Source organism: Neolamprologus brichardi, chromosome 8 (genome assembly GCF_056152115.1).
Source record: "Neolamprologus brichardi isolate AB-2024 chromosome 8, ASM5615211v1, whole genome shotgun sequence".
Taxonomy (NCBI): Eukaryota; Metazoa; Chordata; class Actinopteri; order Cichliformes; family Cichlidae; genus Neolamprologus; species Neolamprologus brichardi.
In genome coordinates this window covers 15,029,123-15,054,676 of record NC_142111.1, presented here as the reverse complement: position 1 = coordinate 15,054,676, position 25,554 = coordinate 15,029,123, and the positions used below count along the sequence as shown (strand labels likewise).

The window sequence follows — 25,554 nt, the reverse complement described above, 5'->3', positions numbered from 1 at the left end:
TGATGTGTCAGCACATAGCAGATAACTTGGCAAACAACAGATGTCTGCTTAAAGAAATTACAGAAAAGCTTGACTAAGACAGTTCAGGCTGTGTCTCCATTTCCAATCCAATCCAATTTTATTTATAAAGCACTTTAAAATACCCAGCACAGGAACAAAGTGCTGTACAGAAAATAAGTTAAAACAATAGAATAACAGAAAACAGCAAAATAAATAAATAAAACACATAAAACATAAAATTAAAACAGCCCTATATTAAAACAAAAACAAGATAAAACAGCATCGAATCACCTAAAAACAACTAAAATAAAAAATAAAAATAAAAATAAAAAACCAACATCTCACATGGTGTCAAAGGCCAGGGTAAAGAGGTGGGTTTTCAAGAGTGACTTAAAAACAGATAAAGAACTGGCCTGTCTGATCTCTAAAGGAAGCTCGTTCCATAGTTTTGGAGCTGCTACAGCAAAAGCACGATGTCCTCTAAGTTTACGCCCAGTCCTGGGTATCTTCAGGAACAGCTGATCAGCTGACCTGAGAGAGCGGGTGGGTGTATAAGGCTGTAGCAGCTCAGAGAGATAAGATGGGGCTAGGCCATGGAGAGCTTTAAAAGCAAATAAAAGAATTTTAAAATGAATCCTAAAAGAAATAGGCAGCCAGTGAAGTGAAGCTAAAACAGGGGAAATGTGCTCAAACTTTCGAGTGCCAGTTAAAAGACGAGCTGCGGCATTTTGCACCCTCTGTAGATGACTAATATATGACGCGCTGACGCCAATATAAAGTGCATTACAGTAATCCAGCCGAGTGCTAACAAAGGCGTGGATCACTGTCTCAAAGTGCTGCCGTGAAAGAATTGGCTTTATTTTTGCCAGCTGCCTGAGGTGAAAGAAGCTAGATTTTACCACTGCTTTTATCTGATTATCAAACTTCAGATCACAGTCCACTTTGACCCCCAGGTTTGTGACAGTTGGCTTAACATACTGTGCCAGGGAATCTACATACACATTGGGGGTCTCAGTGGGGCTACCAAAAACCATCACCTCTGTCTTTTTATCATTGAATCTTAAAAAGTTAACAGACATCCAAGCCTTAATGTCATCGAGACACTGAAGTAATGGCTGTGTAAGGTATCTGCCTTTTTTCTTTAGAGGGACATAGATCTGACAGTCATCAGCATAAAAGTGGAAAGGAATACCGTGCTTTCTCAGTACAGAACCCAGAGGAAGCAGATATAAAGAGAAGAGGAGGGGTGTAGAAGAATAAAGGCGGTCATACCATTTTATTTATTTTATTTTCTTACTTTTTTTGCCTTATATACTGTATTTCCATGAGCGTTAGCAGATGGTTCAGTAAATAAACCGCTAATATGTTTCCCATTTTCCTAGCAAAATATAAAGATTTTTTCTTCTATCGTCACAGTATCTCTACCATTAATAACTTGGCCTCGATATTCGTCTAGTGAAATTCTACTACTGTGACATCTCCCTCAGTATATCCTCACCATCAAGTAGGAACAAACGCATGTCGGAACCATTGTTAGTGTGGCGTAGACGCGGGGGAGCTCTATGTCTGTGACAAGCAGAAATGTAAACAATTGAAAGCAGCAGCGGAGTGTAAACTGCATATAATTTGATTTTGAAATATTTTCACATAGATATTCAGACGTTTTTAACACAATGTGCTCTTAACGGTCCCTCTGAATAGTCGATAAAACGTCGCTGACGCCTGAGCTCTCCGTGAGAAGATGGTAAGTTGTAACTGTCAGCGGTTACGTAATCGCGTCGGTAGTCGCTGAATCGGCTGTTAAAGTTTAACCGGTTGTGTTATGATAACATGTTTTTTCTGGCAGCATAAAAGAAGTCTATTCATTCAGATGCAGCTCATATTTGTACGGCATTGTCAGCAGGCTGGTTATGAGCTGTAACCACAGACTAAAGTGCAGTTTGGAAACCAATAATAGGCCCAATTTATGCTTTTATTTTGAAAGAAAATAGGTGCATAAGGTGTATGAGCTGCTTGAAAGGAAAACAGGAGTTTCCACCTCACATTTCCTCCTCCATCATCTCGGTTTTGTCTAAAGGTAGTATGGTCCAGCAGTTTAAACTGCTGTGAAATTTTTGCTTCACATATCAAACACTTTACCTTGGACTGACTTTCAGCATGTTTGTTTGTTTGTTTAAATCTGAGAGCATGCTTAATCTTGAACATAATCTTGAATCTCACAATTAATGATAAAAGATTCATTCAGTATTTAGGAGGATCTGTAATTTGGGACAGATACAATTAAAACAAATCTGAGTATTGCCTAGTTAAAGTATGAAAAAAGAAATCAAGCAATTTGAGTACACACACTAATGAAAATCCTCATATTGCTAAAGATAACTAGTGACAATTCACCATAGTACAAAATGAGGCATGCAGAATAATTTAAAACATGAAATTGTTAGTCCTAAAAATGAACAAAATGCTATATAAATTCAACTTTTACTCAGAAATCAATTTCGCTAAATAAATGTAACTACATTTTTTCAGTTTCTGGGACCCTGTAGCCCTGAAGGTGTCTGATAATTCATGTCAAGTATAAAATATCGAAAGCGGTACCATGTGGTCAAAACAAATTAACCTTGCAAGGCTACTCCCATGGAACAAATGACCTGTTTCCTTACTCTTAATTGTCTGAGATATATACACCGTCCACTGTGCTCAACTTGGGGTGATACCATGCATGGATGGTCAGGACCTTCTGGGTCATGATTTCACTGGCTTCTACTCTCCTCCTTTGGCCAGCTTATTATCCTAGCAGCATACCTGATGACCCTCTGCAGGTACTTAGTGGTTGCAGCTTTCGTCTGTGGGATCCCCAGATACTTGTAACTCTTCGTTATCATACCACTACACTTCTCCAAACAACACTCCGTATATACTGGTGGAGTGAAGCGATCCTATTGGCTTGAAGTTCTTGTATCTTATATACTATCTATGAAGTTGGGCCTAAAAAAAACTTTTGAAAATTGTAGTTTTCTCTCATCAGTGGGTGATCATATCTGTCATCCTGGCTCCCCCTTGCCATAGCATGTGTGTTTTACCTCTTCAATATCTTTCATATTTATCTCTTTCACTCATGTCTGTGGTTCTTACTGGATGCAGACATCCCCAGGCAGGAATCAAACTGCAGGAATCAAACTTGCAACTCCCCCTCCAAAGGCGTGTAGTCTTTACCACTACGCTGGGTACACCATAAACTGATTGACTTCTCCAGAAATTAAACAATGTATCTTATCCAAAACCATAAACAAAGTAACTCACTAGGTGTTTTAGGTAAAAGTAACCTCTTATGGCTCTGCTTGCAGATATATCACGTTCCCTGGATCTATACGCCAGTGCGGACCATTCTGGCAATTTGGCACCAGCTGACGAAAACTGAGGTGAGGAAGCTCCTCTGAAAATGACCATGTGATGGCTGAAATTATACGGAGCAAAGTAAATAGTTTTCTTTTTTTTTGTTTTTTTAACCATAAATAACCTCCTGTGTGTGGGTGTTGGCTTTTCACTGAACTAAAGAGTAATGCCTCAGTGTAGAAATGGGTCTGCATTGCAAAATAAAAGAAGCTTAATTTATAGTGAGTGTAAATTGTAAGTCCAGAATCTTTTCTGTTCAGATCCCGGAGCTGGCCAAGTGCTCGGTGCTGATGAGGGAACGCAGCAGAGTGGAGGAAACGATCCACTGCATGCAGCGAGCAGGTGCAGGAAACCTGCAGGTAAGTGCGCTGAGTGCAGGTTATACACACAAACACTCGTTTGTAAATGCTCATTTGAAGAGTTTTGATTTCTTATGTGAAGATTGCAAACTCACTACAAGAGTCTTACAGGATCGAAAAGCCTTCACTGCTAAAATCATAGACTTTTGCACGATGCTGTAAGTGTTCTTGACTTAGTGAGATGTTATGAAGTTTTTCTTAAAAAGTGAAGGTACCAGATTGTAGACTTCTAAAGTTTTTGCGATCCCACTCATAGGTTGATTTTGGTTCAACACTTGGAATCAACTCGAGATCCTTTAATAATGAGGGAACAGGTCTCACCTGGCCATGAAGCTGCTTACCTGCCAATTGTCCAATTACTACTGATCCTCTGAAAATGGGGAATTCTGTCTAAGCTGTAAATCCTAAACACTTAATGCAATACCTAAAAGCTGAAGGTCTGCACTTCAATCAAATCTTAATTGTTTGGTTTTAAAATCGTGTATGATGGTGTACAGAGGTAGAATTACAGTGATTCCCTAAAAGCACATGGAGCTACTCTAACTGTATATTTATGTGTCTGCTGTTTTCACAGGTAATCTCAGACTTTGACATGACACTGACCAGATTCGCTCACAACAGCAAGAGAGTTCCCACCACTCACAGTGAGCACAAAGACACTGAAAGTGTTCCCATGATGTATTCCAGTATGTATATACAAATTACTGGATGGATAATGCAAGTTTTACCTGTGTGGTTTTTGTTTGTCTTCTTTTTAGACATCTTGGATAACCGACTGCTGATTAATGAAGACTGCACTAAAAAGGTAAGAGCTTTACAAACACATGGGCTAATGTGTTAACTTTAACTGTGTTTGTTGCCATATGGATAGGATATAATATTAATGAGTGTTCTGTTGTTGTTCTGCTGTAGATGAGGGAGCTGTTAAACACTTATTATCCCATAGAGATCGATGCTAGCCGGAGTGCTGAGGAGAAACTTCCTCTCATGGTTGAGTGGTAAGAAATAAACGTGTCAGATATTAACTCATTTGATTCCAGTGCCTCTTCAGAGCATACTGAATAATATACAGTGAACTGTAATTTATATACACACTGATGTATGTTGTTAAATGGTTGATATCTTGTATTTAATCTGCTCTCTAAAGGTGGACAAAAGTCCACGAGCTGCTGATTCAGCAGAAGATCAGAAAAGACACGCTGGCCCGGGCTGTGAAGGAATCCAGCGCCATGCTCAGGTACGCACAGCTCAAATTACACAGAGCTGATTTATACAGAGAAGAATGTGTTTACAGTTACAGCTCTGTTTACAGTTATGAAGCTTTTTGTCATTTAAAATATTCTTCGAGGCAGGTGATGTCTATACAAATCAATTTATTACACTGTCACAACAAAGCTAATACATTACAGCTGCTCTGCAATGAAAACATTCATTTAGAGGCGAAAATACTTATTAAAAATGAGGTGGGAACCAGTAACATCAGCTGTGTTTGGGTTTCAGATACTTTCAAAAGCAATGTTTAACACTGTAAAGATTATATGAACCATTTCTGTTGAACCTCTGTGGTGTTTCTTCATGTTTCATGGTCTAATTTAGTCATGTTTGGTGTGTTTCTGTCTTAAGGGAAGGGTACAAAGTATTTTTCGACCATCTGGCTGAGCACCAGGTCCCTCTGCTGATCCTCTCCGCCGGGGTCGGTGATGTCTTGGAGGAGGTGATTCGACAGAACCACGTCTTCCATCCAAATGTCCACATCATCTCCAACTACATGGACTTTGACCACACTGTGAGTTTAACCACACTCAGCCTCACACACATGTCATGTGATGGACATGACTGTATACATTTGTAATTTTACATCATATAATTACTAATATATTACATACATATTAGTGCACAAGTCCATGTTTTTTTTTTTAACGCAAAACATGATTCGCGGCTAACTGAGAAGAACAAACTTGTCTTTATATTTAACAAAAACTTTTTACGCACATTGTTTTCCTTTTAACTTCTCTAATAAACATTAATCACCATGCATAAATAGGCTTGCAGGAAATATAAGATTTATTATTCACATTTTCTTAAATCTATGCTCTTATAATTGCTTATTTTTGCACATTAGCTGACTTCTGTCACATCTTGTAAAGTCTCATCATCAGTCTGTCAGTCGTCTGTGAAACACCTTGAACTGCACGTAGTTTGATTGACTGGTTCAGTACAATGGATGTAAAAGCCTGGATCACAAGCTTTAAAAAAATAATCATTTTGCCAGGTTTAAAAGCTTTAAGCTTCTCGCCAAACCAGTCAGTTTAGACTAACCAGCATCCCACGAGGAATTACTGGCAAGTAAGTTTGCAATTGGATACGTTTGAGAGGTGTGACAATACACACCTGGTTAGTTGAACCACCTGCCACGTAGTTTTTTGAAAGGAATTGTCAGTTTTTGTTTTGTTTTTTTGGTACAAATTTTCCTTACAAAGAAAGAAACTGTTACAGCTTTTTAGAAAGGATCCTTTCTACTGTGTTTCTTACTTTTTACTGAAAAACGTGTCACATTTCTCAACTGTTACGTGTAGTCAGTACATTTAGTCCAGAAATGGGGAGTAAATCTATTTATTGTATTGATTTATTATAGTTGGCATGTTCTGTCAGAGTGCTGTTGTTTCATGTTAGGTCATAGGGAGTTTTGAATACGAGGAGGCATGAATATATGAATGGTTATCTGTATGTGTCCAGCATGTTCAAGTTTCACTCTGCCTTTTGCTAAATGCTTGCTGAAGTTGGATCCAGCCAGTGCTGTGCAATTAAGCAAACTACAGTTGTACAATAATTTACAATAATTCTCTTGTTTTGCATTTTTAGCACATTTCATACCTTTATAAAAGTCCAAATTCACACTTGCAAGGTGGTCGTCTATCTGGCTGGTCAAGTTATTAATTTCACAGCCTTCCTCTGTAACTGTTGTCATGCATCTTTGTTGTATTGGTCTTTTGAATAGATGTGTGATAGCTTACTTACCTTATTGTAACGCAGCATTTCTTGCTATTAAGGGGGTGCTGCAAGCCTTTAAAGGTCAACTGATTCACACCTTTAACAAGAGAGAAGGCGCTCTGTCACATGCAGCCGGCCTCAGAGAGCTGCAGGGTCGACCCAACGTGCTGCTGCTAGGAGACTCACTGGGAGATCTGACCATGGCTGACGGGGTCTCTGAGCCCCAGAACGTCCTCACCGTTGGCTTCCTCAACGACCAGGTCAGACCGGTGTAGTGCTGTCCTGGGATTTGTTACTTTGACACGGATCAGTTTTAAAAGCTCACTTGTCTGTTTGGTGTTTCAGGTGGAGGAGAGGAAGGAGTCTTACGTCAACTCTTTTGACATCGTCCTGGTGAAGGACGAGACGATGGACGTTCCAAACGCCATTCTCAGGTACATTACCTCGTCGAGAGACAACAAGTAAGACGCACCAGAAGGATCCAGACTTGACATCACAAAAATGCACGGATTACCTCATTTACTGCATTCACGCTGTCGCATGCTGGACAATCTCACAGCCTCACTGACCTCATGACTGAATATTTGAACATCAAATCACACTCTGGACCTGTGTTCAATGTAACGCGGTGCAGATGTTTAAAAACGTACCATTCTGGTTTCACAGGCACGAACTGGGCTCTGATTCAAACTGTTTTCTAGTGTTGCATCTAACTGGCCACGTGTTACCTCAGCATAAATCACCGAGCTGCCAGAACATTAAAACCACAGACAGGTGAAGTTGATAACACAGGACTCTACATTCTCAGAGCAGGACTATGCACTCCACTAAACACTCCACTCAAGAACCAAGCCTACAAACACCCAAGATCCCAATCCACTGAGGTGCTAACTCCATAACCCACAGGATCCAAACGATCCGCTTTATCAGCACATCCTGTTTTTATTTGCAGGCTGCCCTGCAGGTAAAAACAACAACAAAAAGAAAAATCAGTCTGAACCATTAGCCTGCCAGCCCATTTTACAAGTGTTCTTTAAATGACTGTAACTTTGTAAACATTTGTGCTAGAGACAAAATTCAGACTGTGCCAGAAAGACGAGAATACAGATTTCACTGGGATATTTGTTCTGAACACAGACAAACTTCACATTACCGCAATTCCTCAGTCATGTTGGGATACAGAAAATTGGGATATAGAAAATTCAAATGATTCCTGAAAGATGAGAATTTTTTTTTTTTTAAATTTTACATCTAAAGTTACAAAATAAGTCCAGGCGGCCTGTTTTTCAATCCTAATAATTACCCTGTGATTTATTTGTTTTTTTTAGGAAGAAGCTGTGTTTTATGTGTACTGCGTGTTACCTTTGTGTACGCTGTGAGTACTTGAAGTTCAAGTCTAAACATACTGTGCACATGAGTTTCTTCATAGCATGCTGCTATGGCAGTGCAGCGATCAGCCTTTTACCTCTGTGTTTTAAACGTTTTGGATCTGTGACAGTGGACCTGCTATGCTATGGTAGTACTTCACAGCGGGCTGTTGCTGTATGTTAAATGCAGTAAGCTTGTTGAGCTTTCTCAAACATATCGTGCTCAAAGATATGAAGATGTGCATGGACTAGCAAGCGTTTATATTTAAATGTACTGTATATTTTTTTTCTTAAATCCAAAGACAAAAAGGATTTCCTCTTGATTTTCTATGCTTATTAACTATCATAAAGCAATAATAAGACCCTGTAAGTCTAATAATAACAAATGCAGTTTTATGTTGTGAATCAGTCCTGATTGCATTTCTTTCTATTAGAGGTGTGTAATAACGCCTTTATTAATATATATTTTTAAATTGTTAACATTAGTTTGCAAGAAATTGAAACTAAATCGGTGCATTTTAGTCTTAACACGTATGCTGGTGCTTTTCAAACAACGTTTTTACTGTTTTCTTGTCTGTTTCAAAGATTCCCATTAAAGTTACATCTATTATCTGGTGCAGAAAGCAGAGATGCGAGATCACAGTGAGGAAAGAAACAACAGATTGTAAGAAAAAAGAAAATGTTTTTTCTACAAACATTTTAATGAATGTGGTGTTCAGGGACAAATAAAGGTGCTTGTTTGTTTACAGCAATCAAACAGACAATTGTAAAACACACACATAAAATGATAGCGTAAAAGATCTTCTGCACTTCTTTTTTGTCATTTCAAAACTTGAAACCACTAAACCATGACTCTGTGTGGGGAAAAAAGTCTCTTGTTGCCTGTTTCTTGGTTGTTGCGTTTTTTTTGTACTGTGTTGGAGGTTTATCCCTGAGAGAGAACCAAACACTTTTGTCCTCATCACAACTCCTCGTGCCTTGCCTGTTCCCGCTCTTTGTCCTCATCCACTTTAAGTTTCAGTTCGTTGGCTGTGATCACGCCGTCTTTATTTCGGTCCTGGTTTTGGAACATGTCGGTGACCACCTGCTCCATGGTCAGCCCGGGCTTTATGCGACCTTTGCCCTCTGCCACCTGCAGCTTGATGAACTCCGCAAACTAAAGTTACAGAGATCGAGAACCATCAGTCACAAATTAGTCACAGTTCACTCGCCTGTTCTAACGCCAAAGAAGAACCCTTGTTTCACTATGTGCTTTTTAAATTCATATCAACTTCTGTGTCAAGAAAACAATATCAAAAATAAATAATTATTTAAAATTACAATTTAAAAAAAATCAGTGTTGTTCTTAGTCTCACCTCCAGATGGCAGTAAAGTAAGTTGGGTACATTTCAGTGAGATATGCTACTTTTTCCTCTTCAATTTTTGTGTGTCGTCGCTTATCGTTAAGAAAAATCACAATTTCACAAGAAAAAAATAAAATAAATCTTACAAAGTACAAGAATCAGTATTTTGATACATAAAACATTAACAGTAGCTAATTGTATAGTGTGGGAAACAGAAATGCAGGCTTATACAGCCTAGTAAGTGCAGGCTAAACTGGCTTGCTTGCATCTTGCCATATACAGAGGTGTGCCAGTCCATGCAGTCGGGGGCGGAAAAAACAGTTATTAGGTTTAGGAAATTGTTTTTTCATTAGGATCAGGTAGATTTGGACATTTTCCCCCTTAATAAATAAGTTCAACTTTTAAAAACGGCATTTTCTATTTACTTGGGACGTCTTTGTATAATGCTAAAATTTGTTTGATAGATCTCAAACATGTTAGTGTGAGAATTATGCAAAAAACTAAGAAATCACTAAGGGGGTCAAATACTTTTCCACAAAACTGTAGTTTGCGTAAAGAAAATTCAGTAAATACTTATCATATCGTGTTCAGACTAAAAAAAAACAGAACAGAGTTGACAAGCATGAATTAAACTAATGTTAAATAATAATGTGATTATAAAGGAGGAACACAGACATGATGTCAGTAGACATATTTAAAAAAATCCAACGGTTACTTGGACTACTGATGTTGCTTTTCCTCACTGCCTTTTTTTAAATCCTACTATGTGAAATGACAGTTGTCTACGTACCTCCTCCTGTGGCACCTCTGCATTCTTGTTTATGTCCAAGGCTTCAAACAGGTCTGTAGGAGTGTCCTCCAGCCACACAAACAGGTAACCAGGCGGCACGCCCTTCTCAAAGCTCAGCAGCTCTATGTCAAAGACCAACACGGCGCTGCTCGGCACACCAGCAGCTGGCAGAAAGTTAAAAACACAACTGTCAACATCTGTAAGATGGCAACTTTTACTGGTGCTGTGGCCATAAACAAGCATCGGTCATACAGCAGAAATCTCACCTCCCCTTTCCCCATGGCCAAGGTGAGGTGGCACCGTTATCACCCTCCTCTCTCCCACACACATGCCCTGCAGGCCCTGATCCAGCCCGTCGATCACTTTGTCTGAGCCCAGGACGACGTCCTGAAGGCTGCCGTAGTTGTGTCTGAGGACGAGGCCAGTCAGGAGACAAAACAAAAAGATGATGACTTATGCTGATCTAAAATTTGAATTGCTCTTAAAAGAGATGAGGATGTGCGTATTTGTGCGACCCACGAGGAAAAGAGCAGCGTGCCGTCCATGAGGGAGCAGTTGTAGTGGTAGCGGACGAGGTCGTTCACTTCTGTGGTCTCGTTACACACTTCGGGTCTGTGGATGACCTGGACAGCCACCGTGTCGTTGGGGTTGTGGAAGTCGATGACGTGGATGTCAAAGACGAGCACAGCAGAAGGAGGGATCACATCACCTGGTGAAACCATAGAGAGGTTTTATTTATTTATTTAGTTTCATTTAACAAAAAACGCACATCAACTATGACCGTCCATGAGCCATTGATGTGATTTGTTATGGTTGTCTAGTTTTTGTGTCGTACTATAATCTATATATAAGCCAGGATAGGATTTATTAGGTATTATGTAGTAGCTTAACACTGCCATTTTACATTTGTGACACCCTTAAGACATAATAAGATTTCTGTCAGTTTGAGTTGGTTTTATTTTCTGGAGGAGAGAACTTCCCTGATGCTTGGAAACTTTACACTGACTCACCTGCTCCGTTCTCTCCATATGCCAGGTGTGGAGGAATAGTGATCTTCCTCTTCTCCCCAATACAGAGTCCCAGCAGGCCCTGATCCATCCCCATTATTACGTACCCCATCCCAATGTAGGTGTTGTAAGTGCTGTTCCTCTGGTAACTGGGGACAATAAAAAGGCCAAAAATGCAAGTTTATGTTTAAACCTTAAGCTGTATTGGCAGTGATGTGACAGCAGTATTATTTCACATATAAAATGAAAATTAAGCTGCAGCCAAATCAGCAGAGCATGAGCTGACCTGGTATCAAAGGTGACTCCATTCAGGAAGGTGCCGTTATAGTGGTACCGAATGTAATCTCCGACCACGGACCTGCGAGTGCATGACTCCGGCACCACCTGGTTCTCAACAGTGATGTTATCCTTTGGGTTGTGGATGTCCACCAGCAGGACGTCGAACACCAGAGTCGCCTGAGGGGGAATCTCGTTACCTGGCAGACAGAAAAGTGGAGAATTTTGAATGTCGCATCTACTAGTTGCAACATGCAAGTGGTTGGATATAGAAGAGTTTCATTTGGGTGAAACTTTTTATTCATCTTTGATTTATTCAAAACTGCAAACAGCTTAGAAAGAAGAAAAAGGTTTGTGATACACCACAAAAAACTTTGAACTTCTGGTTTCACAGAGTATTTTGCAGCATCCTTAAGCATCAAAATCACGTTGCCTACCTCGGCTTTAATGTTACCGTCTCAATTATTTGACTTATTCTGTTTGTAAAAAGGATTTCCCTTCACAAATACATTGATCAGCCACAATTGGTCCCTTGTTGAATCAACATTTCAATCTCTTTATAAAATTCGGAGTTCCTCACCCGATCCCTTTTCTCCGTAGGCTTTGAACGGCGGGATGACGATTTTTCTGATCTCTCCCACACACATGCCCAACAGGCCCTCATCCATGCCCTTGATCATCCAACCCTCACCTACTAGGGAGTTGTGTGTCTGTTTCCTGGTGTAGCTGCGTGGGGCTCATACAAGCGCAAAGTCAAACACACAACTTCACACAGACAACATACCTGGATGACACAGTACAGACAAATTAGAGTTGTGATTTGGATTAAAGATTTGATGACTTAGAGATAAAATTGCCTTAAAATATTGGTCCCATTCATTGAAGAAAGAGTCAATAAACATCTTATCTTCTTCAGAAAACAGTCACCAAAATCAGAATTCACCTGGAGTCAAAGACGGTGCCGTCGAGCAGAGTGCCGTTGAAATGGTAACGCACAAAGTCAGTACGCATCACGGAGCGCTTGCAGTCTTTCGGAGTGGTGATGGTTGTGGTTACAACCAGGTCGGCCGTGTTCCACAGATCCAGCAGGTGGATGTCAAATACGAGGGTGGCGTCTGGAGGAACAACGTCACCTGAAAATAAGGTTGGATGACAGTTAGGTGGAAGCTGCAGACAGATATGGGTGGAAGCAAAACAAACAAATAACTTATGGTCACTAAGGCTTTCACACTGTGCTCCAAAATCCACACAAGCATTGATTTTACATGCATTTCCGTAAGTGATACATTACAGTTGAAATGGGATGTTGGTAATTTAGTTTCCGGCACTTTAACGACTACAAATACAGAAGAATAACTCTTGTTTAGATACATTTTGAGTGCCATTAAGTTTGCATTTCAACACTTGATGATGGTATTATTATCAAGTGTTGTATGACCCTCAAGCTGTTATTTTTGACTTTTCTAAATGTCATTTTGCTGCTACAGCAAGCCTTTGCATTTTTTATTTTATTTTATTATTATTTTTAGGGCCTCTGCAGCCGATCCACCTCCAGAACAGTGAAGCCACCTTAACTCTTTACCCCTTGAAAGCCTACTAGGAATAACCCTCTCCTGGCCCTAGTTCAAAATGTTAGTGAGAGTGGTCTCTGCCTATGCAACCACCCTTAAAAACCAAAACAAATAAACACAGAAACTATATAATGGTACAATGGGTTGCCAAATAGTGTCTTTAAGGGGGGAAAGTTAGTAAGCCTGCTAAAGAAGCAACAGGCCTGTCTACAGAAACCAGAAAGCATTTCTATGCTGGACAACTGCCAGTTTGTGAAATGTGATTACACAAGTTTGTTTGTAGATTTGAATCACATACGCATGACATCAAACAGCCCACCTAGGGTAGCCAGGAAAACTATAGGCTATTTATGCACACTCTAAAACAGAAAAGCCACAAAGTAGCTGCTACGGAACCAAGTTAAAATCCTGGATATGAGCTGTTGGTTAGAGTGGAAACTCTCTTGTGTGCTATAAAATCATTTTAAAAAGATCTAATTAAACAAGCCCAAAAATTATCATCTATGCAGTACATTGTTTTCTCTAGATTCACAGCTGCAAACTCTTTAATCATCCCACAGCCATATTGCACTCCAAATTATTGTATGTGTCTACCCCTGTCTGCTGTGGGTTGCATTGAGTTGAGTTGGGGCATTTTTGCACTGTACAAGTCTACAATGGGTATTAATGATCTATTGATAAAAACGTCCTTTGAAAATTAGTGCCTAATAATTTTGACACATGACCTCTGCACTCACCTGCACCGGTGTTTCCATAGGCCAGCTGTGGCGGGACGGTGATTTTCCTGCGCTCATTCACACACATGCCCTGCAGACCTTTGTCCATCCCCGCAATGAGCCGACCCTCCCCGATCAGACCGACTTTAGCTGCTCCTTTCTGATGGCTGTGAAGGAAACAAAGGAACGTCACAAGTGGGTCAAGAACTCGGAGAGGGCTGCCTCTGCGGAATGTGCATGTAGAGCCTCATTAACGGAATCTGCAAACTTGCTTGAACTTGTAAATCATTATCTCGGTATTTTTGACATTATTTTGCTGCTACAGTCAGCCTTTGCATTTTGGGGATTCTTTAGGGCCTCTGCAGCCGACAATGAAGTAAAAACGTAAATTATAGCGTAATGTGGACCGACTCACCTCGAATCAAAAGTTTTTCCATCGATAAATGTTGCGTTATAGTGATAGCGGACGTAATCTCCGCTTTTCACTTCTCTGGCGCAGTCTTTGGGGATGAAGTATCTGTCCACGACTACATCTCCAAGCACAGGACTGGGGTTACACTCCACGAAAGAGCCGGAGATGAGAAGGAAAAAGGCAATGCAAAAAGAAAACATTGTTTGCAGAATAACTTAAAATGGATTTCAAATAAAAACACCAAAAAATAAAAATTAAAAACATAAAACATAAATCAGTTTAAGCCCTGCGTTGGAGTGCGCTCTTCACAGCGCAGAGGGGCCGGGCTGCAGATGTGGAGCTGGGCAGCGGTGTCTGAATGCTGTAAACGTGGACAACCTCCAGCTCGCTGTACAAACTTTTTTCTTACCATGGTGGAAGGAATGTGGGAGCTGGGAGAGGCAAGCCCCTCCGTCAAACTTACCACAATAAGAAAAGAAAAGAAAAACATGAACTCCTTCAAAATAAGATGTAGCCTTATAATAGAGGTAACTGCGTTTTACTGGGAAAAACACAAAGTAAAAAACAGTAATGATAAACATAACAGTACACAAGTCCCCGGTCATCACGTGCTTTTTGAAATACAAATCACTCCAGTCGCTACCCACTGAATGTTTTTTCCTCACATTGGTTTATAATTTAACCAGACACAGGCTTTGAAAATTGTTCTAAATTTCCTCATTCTGGCCTTTGCTTAAACATCATCTCTAATGCACAAAATGTCATCTTTTCACCATATAACCACTTTGAAGTCTGTCAGTGCGTCTGGATACCTGAAAATGTAACGTTTGCTTTTTATTTTGAAATTAACGGCGCCTGTTCTTCTAGTGTGCCTTGACTCCTCAGCACCGCTGCACACAGCTGTGGGCAAACCGAACTCTGAGCCGTAAAGTAGCCCGAGAGCCTCAAATGTTTCAGCTTTTCATTAATGCCGTGAAGTTCTGGATCAGTCCAACTCATGTGGTGCTCACTTCCTTTACGTTGTCAAAAAAAATCTCAAAGAAACACCAACAATATAGCACTTATGTTTTGAAAACAAAAAATATGTCACGTGTAGTGACGTTTTATTTATCTGTACAAATGAAAACGAGATCTCTATAGATTATATGTACTGCTTATTGCGTGATATTACTTAAATTTGAAAACATTAAATGGAACTAAAATGAATGACTTATGAAAAAGTCACCTTGGTACGACACAGAGTAATCGATCGAAGTGATTTCAGATGTTTCTGTGTAGTCAACAGGATCTATGACGCATCCGTACCTACATTATAATTAATTAAGTATTTTCGGCTCGCTAACATTATTTTCTAGAACTGTGATGTTGTATTTGTTGCAATTTCTTCTGCCCTCTTGGCCAGCTCTCTCTTGAAAAAGATCATTTCAAAGATCGGAATGATCTCGAATTGATATCGGTATAAGACATGTTAGACAGATTATAGGCCAATAAGTCATTTACAACAGTTTCAATATTGACAATCATTTCATAACCAATGCTGGAAGGGATTGTTTTTTTTTTTGTTTGGTTTTTTTTTTTGTAGAATGCTTTTGGGTATGGCAGGCGCCGAGGGCGCACTGGAAATCCCTTTTACGCACGGTTATTGTGCCAAATAAAGAATCGCGGCGACTATAGGGACAGCTGTGGGCCTACATTGAGAAACTTGAGACAGCCGCGGCTGAAAGGCCCAATCCATGAATTCCAACAGACCCCTAAGTGGTTCAGCAGACCACCACCACACAGTAAACGGTAAAGCATTAAGACAGAAGACGGAGGACTGGGATGTGACCTCACCATGGTGACATTATGCGCAAAAGTAGAGTCGCTGGTAACACTGCTTTGTGTGACCTTTGTTTTAATGACAAAGGCACAATATGAAAACTACAATTTCCGAAATTTTTCCGGAGAGGACCTCATGCCCCTCACCGCTGCGTACGGGAAAGCGCTGGATTATTACGCAGCGGGAAACTGGACGGAATCGATCCAGTACTTGGAATTAAGCCTACGTTTGCACCGGCTTCTGAAGGACAGCGTGAGACACTGCGCGAGCCACTGTAACTCGAGCAAGCATGACGACGAGTCTTTTGCTGGATACCCGGATCTCCGCGTCTACTGGAACGTTATGATGAAGGCGACCTGTCAGAAGAAGTGCAGGGCGCTTTTCCCCGCGTTCCAGCTGCCTCCTCCCGGCCGAGAGATCCTGGAGGATTTCAGCAGAAGATCTCCCTACAGATACCTGCACTTTGCTCACTCACAGGTCAGACAACCTCCAATTAATTCACAACACCCATTTATTTAAAGGTATTTGCAATATGTTAAACTACTATGTTTTTTGTTTTTTAAATACTTCAGTTTGGTTTGGATCAATATATACATTCTGCGTGTAGACTAATGATAAATTAAAGAAAAAAATAATAGGTTGATTTCACTTGGACGCGCAATAGAGCTGAAAACTTTAAACGGAGGCCTGCAACAATCGTCATGTTATCTTGGACCATGTGTAATATACCTCCAAATATTCCCTTCTCATGACTTTCAAATGTCGGACAAAAATAAATAATTCTAACTCCTGCAGCGATTTTTGCGGTGATTTTTAGTTTGTGCGACAGAAATAAACAAAACAAAACAAACAAAAAACCCACAGACCTCTGTGCGCTATTTCACAACATCCAAAGTAATTTGTGTGCACAGCTGAATGACCTGCAGAGGGCGGTACCATGCGCCCACACCTTCCTCCAGAGGAACCCTGAGGACCAGCAAATGCAGCAGTTGATGGAGGAATACAAGAGCAAGTATGACCTGAGCGGCTACCTCATCGACCACGAAGAACGACCCTACGAGGTGAGAAGCGCTCAGCCATTGTTCTTTAAGCCTGGAAAAGCCTCACCTGCAATCTCTTTAAAAAAGAAAAAGAAAAAAAGGAGTATGAAGTCTGCAAAGCAACATCTGCTTAAGTCAAAAACAGTTTGGAAATTGTTTAGATAAAGCAAAGAATGGATTCTACTAAACACTGGCTGTATTTACTACATTGATTGAGTCAGTCCAAAAACTGTCCTGATGGAAAAGTCATTATGTTTTCAGTTTCAATGCCCCAAAGCAGATCCAAACTCCACTTGGAAAGAAAAACAGAAATACAAGCCAAAGCTTTTGTGTTGGCTCACACAGACTCCTGACTCAAACATGAAATCTTGACACGCTATCCTGCAAGAAACTACCTCACAAGTTGAAGTTATCTGCAAGGACGAGTGGGTGCAAAATTTGTATAAAGCTTCCCAAACTTATGCATTCATGTGTTATTGGGGCTAACACATACAAATCAGAAAACAATGAAATACTTCAATGAGACTGAACTGCTTGAGATGTAGTAGGCGCTGTATTGGGCCTTTCTTTTATAAGTAATAGAGTGAACAAACTCTTTACTTTGATTATTTAAAATTTGCCAGCTAATTTACAATTTTGTTTCCAGACATCATTTCTGAGAGGAGTGAAACTTGTGGGTTTGGGCGACTACAGCAGCGGTGTTCAAGAGTTGGAGGAAGCTCTGTGGCTCTACTTCCAGGAATATGACCTGTGTCAGGCCGAATGTGAAGGGATCACTCAACTTTTACCAGACAGAGACTTCTATGCAGTCATAGCAGGTTGGTGTGTCATATTTAAAAATGTCCAGATTATCAATATACTCACTAATGAGCATCTAAACGACACTAAAATTTTCTTTAAAAATAAATCTAAATGTAAAAGCTTTCAGCACACTTCTAGTTTCATGTAATCTGAATTCTTTCTGCTTGTCAACAGATGCCTACATTGACACATTAAGGTGCAAACTGAGGTGCGAAGAAAACCTGACACCGAATATTGGGGGTTATTTTGTAGTGAGATTTGTGCCCACTGTTTACCACTACCTCCAGTATGCCTATTATAAGTGTAAGTTCAGCATCATCACAGATTCTGAATATTCTTTCTCAACACTTTCTGCTGTTGAATCTCTGAGTGTTTGTGGTCTGTGTATTCTCTGCACAGTGAACGATGGACGCAGTGCAGTGCCCTGTGCGCACAGCTACTTCCTGTTCGAGCCTGAGGACCCAGTCATGAAGCAGAACCTGCTATATTATAAAGCCTACAGTCAACAGTGGGGGCTTCAGTCCAACCACTTTACCCCCAGGATGGTAAGATGAAAATTGGAAAAGTTTGTTGCAGAATAAAGTTGAATATCGCTCTATAATAATCATGCCACCAATCTTTGTCTTAACAGGAAGCTTTCAAACACTACAACCAGACAAAAATGCAAAAAAAGATGTTGGCATTTGCAGAAACATACTTCGGTCTGTCTGATGAGGTGAGCTTTATACAAAAACAGCTTATTCTTTGGCCACATAAGAGCTTAGATTGCCTGAAATGCTGAATGAAATCCCCTTAAAAACATTGATTATCCAAAATAATCCAGTATAATCAATTTGATGTTTATTGAACATTCAGGGAGAAGTTTTGTGGCTGCATGTTTTAGCACTTTGTAATGTAATTGCGATCTGGATCGTTCTCCCAGGACTTTCTAGGACCAGAGGAGGTTGCTCGGTCGGCCCCAGACTCTCCTGATGCTGAGTTTGAAGGTATTGGAGATTATGAGGAATCAATTTACGCAAACTGGAAGCAACTGAAGGGCAAAGGGGATGCTGGCGAGTCAGACATCTGACGACTTTCTGGAGTTTACAGAGAATAGTCTGACTATGAGACTAAATAACCACTTGTTACAACCAAGGTATGCAGAAGAGCGTCTCTGAATGTGCAACACAGTGCCACTCCTATCATTAAGAACAAGAAACTGAGGCTACAATTCACACAGGATCACCAGAACTGGACAACAGAAGCTAGACTGGAAAACTATTGTAGTCTGATGATTCCCACAATCCGGGTTTCTGCTGTGACATTCAGACAGTGGGGTCAAAAATTTGGCATTAACAACATAAAAGCGTGGATCCATCCTCCCTTGTAGCTACGGATCTGGGTTAGGATTATGGTTAACACATCATGTCACAAAGCTCAAATCATCTCAAACGTTTCTTGAACAAGACGAGGAGTTCACTGTACTCAAATGGCCTTCACAGTCACCAGATCTCAGTCAAACAGAGCACCTTTGGGATGTGGTGGAATGGGAGATTCCCATCATAGATGTGCAGCAATTGTGTGACAATGTGTTGATAAACCAAAATCTGTGATAAATGTTCCCAGCACCTTGATGAATCTGTGCCACAAAGAATTAAGCATAAGCAGTCCTGAAGGTAAAAAGAGACCCAACCCTGTGCTAGCAGTACCTAATAAAGTGACTGATCAGTGTAATTAGACTTTAAAACAAGTAATATTGTAGCTGTCACAACAAGTCATGTCATTATGAATTATGAACATGAAACTGAAGTAGCAAGTTAGTCAGCGTTGCACAGATGGTCAACCAAATATTTACAAATTATCAAATACTTTCAAGCCAGATTCAGTACAATATAATACAGTATATATTAAGCAAGTCAGTAACATTGTATTAAAATTGTTTAGCTGTAAACTTAATCTAATGTAACACAAACAATCAGCAACAAAACAGTTTAATTATATCTGGATTCATAGCAGCAGACACTCATGCAGTGGATCACAGAGTCACTCGAGTTCAGGTAGGTTTTATTATGGATTTTAATATACAGTAATACGAGTATTTACACTGAGAGCCAGGTTACCTAAAACTAGACAATGTTGGCTTTTAATAGTGAGCAGTGCCAAAGTCCTTTTAATAAGTCAAACTACAGCGTGCGATCACAGCTACAGTAAACATGGTGTGACCTGAGCTTCCAGCACACTCAAGGACAGACATGTCCTAAAGATTTTTTCATGTTTCTACAGCGTTTATGGGTGAAAGAGTCCAACTGTAACTAAACAGATATGTTAACCCTTTAAATGAAGCCTGTGGTGACAAATATTGAGCACATGTGACGTTATATACTGTTAAAAGTCTTTTTCTTGTCTACAAAAACAATTTATTAAAGTTATTTTCAGGAGGCAGGAACCTTTACTAGAGATCCTCGTGTGATGGACTTCAACTCAACGTATCAACACTCCTTTAACGCTCCTGTAGGTTGGCTGGCAGTGTAACTCGGATAATTTCTTCTGGCACCTGTGCCAACGACTCTTAATGCCATTAATGATAAAATACAGCTTTGTGTGACAATCACAGGAGTATAAGCCTCTAAACCTGATCGACACGCTCTGATTTTTAATGCACTTATATACTGCTCATTATCTGGATCTGTTCAATCAGAAGTATATAACCTGTAACCATTTAGAGACAAAGCATAATCAGCTAACCCTCAGAAGCCAAATTAATAATTCATGTACATTTCTGGACTTGAGGGAGATCCTGCGAGACATCTGTGTTGTCTCGTTACCATTTTTCAGTGTGAAAATCTAATACTGGCATGTATAAGACACACGGCCGTAGCCTGAGTGAGAGCCAGTGACATTTCTGAGCATTCAGAGAAGCTTTCTCCTAGATTTCCCCTAAGATGCAAAGATTTGCATCTCTTCTCGCTGATTAAATCATCCAAAACAAGCAGTTTCAGGAGGGAAGAGTCTTCTCTCTTCAGGCTTGTGCTTCCAGTCAGAGCGGCAGTGAGTCACAGCTGTCTAAAGGGGTCAGTACATTATATACAAACAGCACCCATGTTCAGCATACATGTATGCATACAGTATAGTGTGTATGCGGATTACAGGATCATACAGCGGGATGAAACATTGGGTGCATACATGTGCAGCTGGCCATCCAACACCATCCCTCGCAGGTTGGAACTACACGTTCATACATTAGCAATTATCATGTAGAAGCATTGATTTAGGATTAGGAAAGGAAGCATAAGGGGAGAAATTATGGCTATTACTCTGGAATGTAAAGGTCTACAAAACAAAACCCTCATCTAGACAGACAAGATGTCAGCAGCCTGATATTATTACACTTCTATTACAGCTAAAGTCACACTTCTGAGAGGAGGTGGTTGTGCTCTCCACGAGGTTAAATATGTAACTGTTCTCTAATACAAGGCTTCATTAAACAAGTCAAGACTGAGCGAAGTTCATGGCCTATTTTCTGTGAAATCATTTAAAGGGGTGAAGCTCTTTAACAGTCAGTACAGCAGAAGACCTGCTGTGACCTGTCGAAGCGAGAGAAAAAAAAAAAAGCTGTGTGTGTCCCAGACAAAAAGAAACAAAGATGTGGCAAAATGAAACAGGAGGAGGTGACGGCAGCAAAAGTGACTCAGACAGCTACAGCCAGACTTTATGGTCTGTAGGAGTGCCCTCAGAGCTTCCATACTCCTGATTTATTTTTCCAGGTGGCTTGAGTACCAACATAAGAAACAGGAAAAATCTGAGGGCCAGTAATGGAAGACATCTTTGTTTTGTCTCCTCAGAATGGACTGCACACAGTGTAAGGAAGATAGGACAGCAGAGAGATATGACTCAAACTCCCTTAGATCTGGAAAGAGAAGAGGAATGGGGTGGAGAAAAAAAAACAAGAGGAGAGGATAAGGAAGATAAAGAGGTGGGAGAAGAAGATAAAGATTGAGTCCCAAACTGAAAAGCCAAAGACGAGCCTTTCAGTTTTCTACAATGTAAATGACACAGAGGCAAAAACTGAGGAGAAGCAATCAGCAAATGTTTATCTTTGCTCGAAAAACTGCTTTAATGACTAATTTAAAAACAGCTGCCAATTAATTTTCTGTTTAATTTTTTTTTAAAAACTTCATTAATAAAAAGTGAAGCTTTTATTAATGAAATGATACAAATCAACACAGAAGCTATATGCTAGGAATGGCAACCAACTCTGAAGCGGCACGCAGCACAAATAAAAATGAAGCAAACTAGATAACACAGTGAATAGGAGTTTGTATATTTTATGAATGGGTACTGCAATATGCACAAGCTATATAAAGACTGTAGTATGTGGCATTGCTTTATGCCATTGTCTCTATACAAATACACATTAATAATAATTAAAAAAAGGATCATAAATGAGGAAAAATAAGAATAAAGAAGCAGGTAACAGATACAAGTGAGAGTCCTTAGAAAAAGGTCAGATGATTCTTACAAAACAGATGGCAATACAGTGATATAATCATCAGTGATTTAATGATGTCCCAGCTTTGGGATCAGCTCTGAAAGGTGGGATCGTACCTTCCTTTCCGGATATTTCTGGACCGGAAGTGATGCAGGAAAAAGATAAACAGGGACAGCAATATTATCAACTTTGGTGTTCAAGGATCAGTGTGATAAAAAACAAACAAACAAACAAACAAAAACAAACAAACAAAAAAAACAAAACAAAAAAAAACACGCAGTGCAGAAAAACCGGCATTTACTTCAAATCTCACATCTTCATCTTTTGCTATCAACAAAGTAAACTCTACTGCCTGCCGGTGCAGGATCTGTCTGGGTAGATACAAGCTATAGTTATGAGATGAAGGCAAAAGATTACGACGAGCGCATCCGTTCCTCTGCATACTGCAGGCGTGCCACGGCAAAGCTAGCATGAGACAAGACAAAGCGGATAAAGCAGGCAGAAGAAAGATGATTGGGAGTCAAATCCAGCTGTGCACACTGAACTGTGGAGAGACGTGCTTTCTAATAAGGGATTCTAATATGTGCACCAGTATGCCAGAGAAAACTTCAAAGAAAGCCTCACCAATGCAGCAAAGCACTCCTAACATCACTAAAGTGAGCTGTTGGTGCCATGCAGAGAGGAGGAGAGGGCTGCAGAGGTCTGAGCATACCCAAACACACCCATTGAATTGCTGAGGTCAGTCTGACATGGGAGCTTACAGCAGTTTCACTATCTTGGACAAATTTTCCTGAGAGAATAGCAACTAACTGTTGATTAATAAACTGTTTTTTTTTTCTTGAATTAACTGTATTAAGTAGAAAAACATGCCCTCAACAAGTTCCTGTCCTCAGAAAGCTCAGCCAACAATCCCAACCCTAATTTTGTTACTCTTCTTCAAATAGGAGTCAAATTCTAATCATCATCATCATCATCATCTCATGCCATGATGCAAGTTTCAGGGAAGATTTTATGTAAACAAAACAAAACAGCAAGCTACTGAAATGCTTTCATTCGTGCCAAATTCCTCAACATACCCACAGATGGTTCACCATCTACTGCACATCCACCCGCTTTAAGAAGAAACCCACATGCTCTCTTGTGGTGAGTATGGATCAGGCTGCAAGCAGAGAAGCGTTCAGCAGCGAGCTGCAGGCAGGCGTCTACGTTAGCTGACAGAAGGAACATGGCAGGCACACACAGACGGAGGCATGCCAGAGCTCTTACTTAAATCCCCAACCAGTTCCCCCCAGGATTATCGCCGCCAGCAGAATAGCCCCAGCAACCGAGCCTATGATGATATTGGTACCACTGGGACCTGTGGGAGCGAAGGAAGAGGCATGTAGGCGTGCTGAGAACCAATAAGTCACTTTTTGGGTAGTTAATATACGCATTATGTACATATGGAAAATAAAAAGGGGCTTCATGTTCTGCACCACATACAGTCAGGTCCTTAACTATTTGGACAAGTACACTTGCATAAAAATGGCTCCAATTTCCAAACAGTAAATCCAATAGTTTGCTAAAGTTGACAGTCGGCACTTCAATTAAATCTTGATGATTTAATTTAAATTAATCTGGTAGTGCACAGAGGTTATAAATTACAGAAAAAAAAAGTATCACACTTATTGAAATAGCTGTATATTAGTTTGATTTAAGAGATGGGTAAGGGTGTAGGTGTGTATGTAAATGATTTTCTGTTTTAAAACATTTTAGTTCATGTTCATAGATCAAAAATGAAACTTTAGAAAATCCTAGTACAACCCCAACCAAAGTTTAATTTTTCTGTTTGTTTATTTTTTAAAAATTAAATAAAAGTCTATTATTACTCCTCCAAGTTTTATTTTGAATTTTTTTTCTTTGTTCTGTCTCCTTTTTTGCAACCGCATGTTGTTAAGCTGTGCTGGATTCACTGTAGCTGCAGTTTGTTGTTGAAGGGAAAACAAATGCACTGTAATTATTTATTAATATTTTTTTTAATTAATTGTCGGATCTTTTCAATAAATTATTAAACAACTAAATATTATAAAAAGCACATCATATTAAACAGCATGAATAGGTATGAACTTAAGATACGGACTTCAGATACGAAACCGACTTCTGCAAATGATTAGATGATCAAAAAGCAAATGAGCTCCGTTACTTTAGTGGAGCTGGCGGTGCGGAGTCTGTCTGATGAAAGGACTAAACTGCTCTGTGAGGTTACCTTTGTACTTCTCTGGGCCATCTGGCGAGGTGGGGGTTGGGATCGGGTCAAACACACTGCAGTCCTTCCCGGTGTAGTCTGGATCACAGATACACTTCACCTCGTTACTGCATATCTGCAGGACACAGAGGACGAACATAGTCAAAGCTTTATAAATGAGATAAAGTTCTAAAGTCCAAATTTGAAACAAAGGAAGCTCCGAGGTGGGACAGATGGCGGTTGTGGACTCACCCCGTGGTGGGAGCAGATACGCAAGGATGAGGATCCAGGGCAGGTGCTGAGGTTGAAGGTGGTAACGGGGAGGCAGCGACGCTCCAAACACATCATGTTCGGCCCACATGGTGTCCCATCTTCCACATAGCCCAGATCCAAGCCATCATCCAGCACTGCGTGACCACCCCTGTGGGTCAGACAGTTATGTCAAATCATGCTTACCTAATATAATAATGTCTTCATGTGCAATCTTTTCCAAAAGGCTAATTTTCTGAGTGCATTCATCCACTACTGACAGGAGAACTAAAATAGGGAAAAAAAATAGATGAAACTGACATTTTTTCATGCCGAGGTTTTGAATTTCATCAGGCTGCCTCACCTGCAGTCCAGGTATCTGCTCTGATGGTGGATGGTCAGGCTGGTGACCTTTCCCTGCAGCTCGCCAAATCTCGGTCTGTCTGTCAGATTGGTGCAAAGCAGCAAACCACACAGAACATCCCTGATGCAGGAAACCGAGAGAAGATGGAACAATAAAAGCTTAAAAATATTCCAGATAATCTAATTATAGGTCACAGTTCTTTTGTTATACACAGAAAGTTATATTCACTGACTGTTTATTGCACGGCACCCATCCCTGGCCACTGGAGTGTGGACCACAGTTTCCTCTCTCTGTGCCCTCAGAGTTCAGCTTTTCATAGCAAAATCTGTCAGCTGAGTCTGGGAAAAGAGAACAAACTCAC

At 40.2% G+C, this 25,554-nt stretch overlaps 4 protein-coding genes across 8 annotated transcripts in view; 2 read left to right on the top strand and 2 right to left on the bottom strand.

Annotated features, from left to right (window-relative positions):
* Positions 1-1,563: 1,563 nt before the first annotated feature.
* On the top strand, positions 1,564-9,268 carry LOC102781655 (7-methylguanosine phosphate-specific 5'-nucleotidase-like). 2 transcript variants are annotated; one of them, XM_087844670.1, is made up of 10 exons: positions 1,564-1,744; positions 3,348-3,422; positions 3,657-3,755; positions 4,330-4,399; positions 4,514-4,560; positions 4,668-4,753; positions 4,903-4,992; positions 5,379-5,541; positions 6,806-7,006; positions 7,092-9,268. In XM_087844670.1, the coding sequence occupies exons 1-10, from the start codon at positions 1,742-1,744 to the stop codon at positions 7,209-7,211; spliced, it is 954 nt and encodes a 317-aa protein (XP_087700796.1). In that variant the 5' UTR covers positions 1,564-1,741; the 3' UTR covers positions 7,212-9,268. The 2 variants fall into 2 exon arrangements, with proteins under 2 accessions (XP_087700796.1, XP_087700797.1); XM_087844671.1 differs by lacking the exon at positions 1,564-1,744 and adding an exon at positions 1,890-2,077.
* fkbp10b (FKBP prolyl isomerase 10b) lies at positions 8,805-14,643 on the bottom strand. The gene is made up of 10 exons (XM_087844667.1): positions 14,232-14,643; positions 13,838-13,983; positions 12,473-12,662; positions 12,110-12,255; positions 11,540-11,729; positions 11,257-11,402; positions 10,766-10,955; positions 10,513-10,655; positions 10,247-10,410; positions 8,805-9,269 (listed from the first exon to the last, which is right to left on the bottom strand). Exons 1-10 carry the CDS (start codon positions 14,426-14,428, stop codon positions 9,075-9,077), a joined length of 1,707 nt encoding a protein of 568 aa, XP_087700793.1. The 5' UTR covers positions 14,429-14,643; the 3' UTR covers positions 8,805-9,074.
* Positions 14,644-16,062: 1,419 nt separating this feature from the next.
* LOC102782246 (cartilage-associated protein-like) lies at positions 16,063-21,181 on the top strand. Of its 2 annotated transcripts, XM_087844669.1 has the most exons (7): positions 16,063-16,524; positions 16,959-17,108; positions 17,734-17,905; positions 18,063-18,191; positions 18,288-18,433; positions 18,520-18,603; positions 18,811-21,181. In XM_087844669.1, the coding sequence occupies exons 1-7, from the start codon at positions 16,063-16,065 to the stop codon at positions 18,955-18,957; spliced, it is 1,290 nt and encodes a 429-aa protein (XP_087700795.1). In that variant the 3' UTR covers positions 18,958-21,181. The 2 variants fall into 2 exon arrangements, with proteins under 2 accessions (XP_087700795.1, XP_087700794.1); XM_087844668.1 differs by having other exon boundaries at positions 18,063-18,433.
* Positions 19,812-25,554, bottom strand: part of adam11 (ADAM metallopeptidase domain 11) — a 29,997-nt gene continuing 24,254 nt past the window's right edge. Inside the window, exons 21-27 of one of the 3 annotated variants that reach the window (XM_006791202.3) lie at positions 25,426-25,531; positions 25,194-25,313; positions 24,833-25,001; positions 24,602-24,716; positions 23,623-23,713; positions 22,473-22,490; positions 21,680-21,774 (exon numbers count right to left, since the gene is read on the bottom strand). In XM_006791202.3, coding sequence (XP_006791265.2) covers positions 21,759-21,774; positions 22,473-22,490; positions 23,623-23,713; positions 24,602-24,716; positions 24,833-25,001; positions 25,194-25,313; positions 25,426-25,531 — 635 coding nt within the window. In that variant the 3' untranslated portion in view covers positions 21,680-21,758. Of the gene's footprint in view, positions 21,775-22,101; positions 22,491-23,622; positions 23,714-24,601; positions 24,717-24,832; positions 25,002-25,193; positions 25,314-25,425; positions 25,532-25,554 lie in introns of those variants that run through there. The other 2 variants (XM_087844665.1, XM_006791201.3) reach the window with 2 other exon arrangements.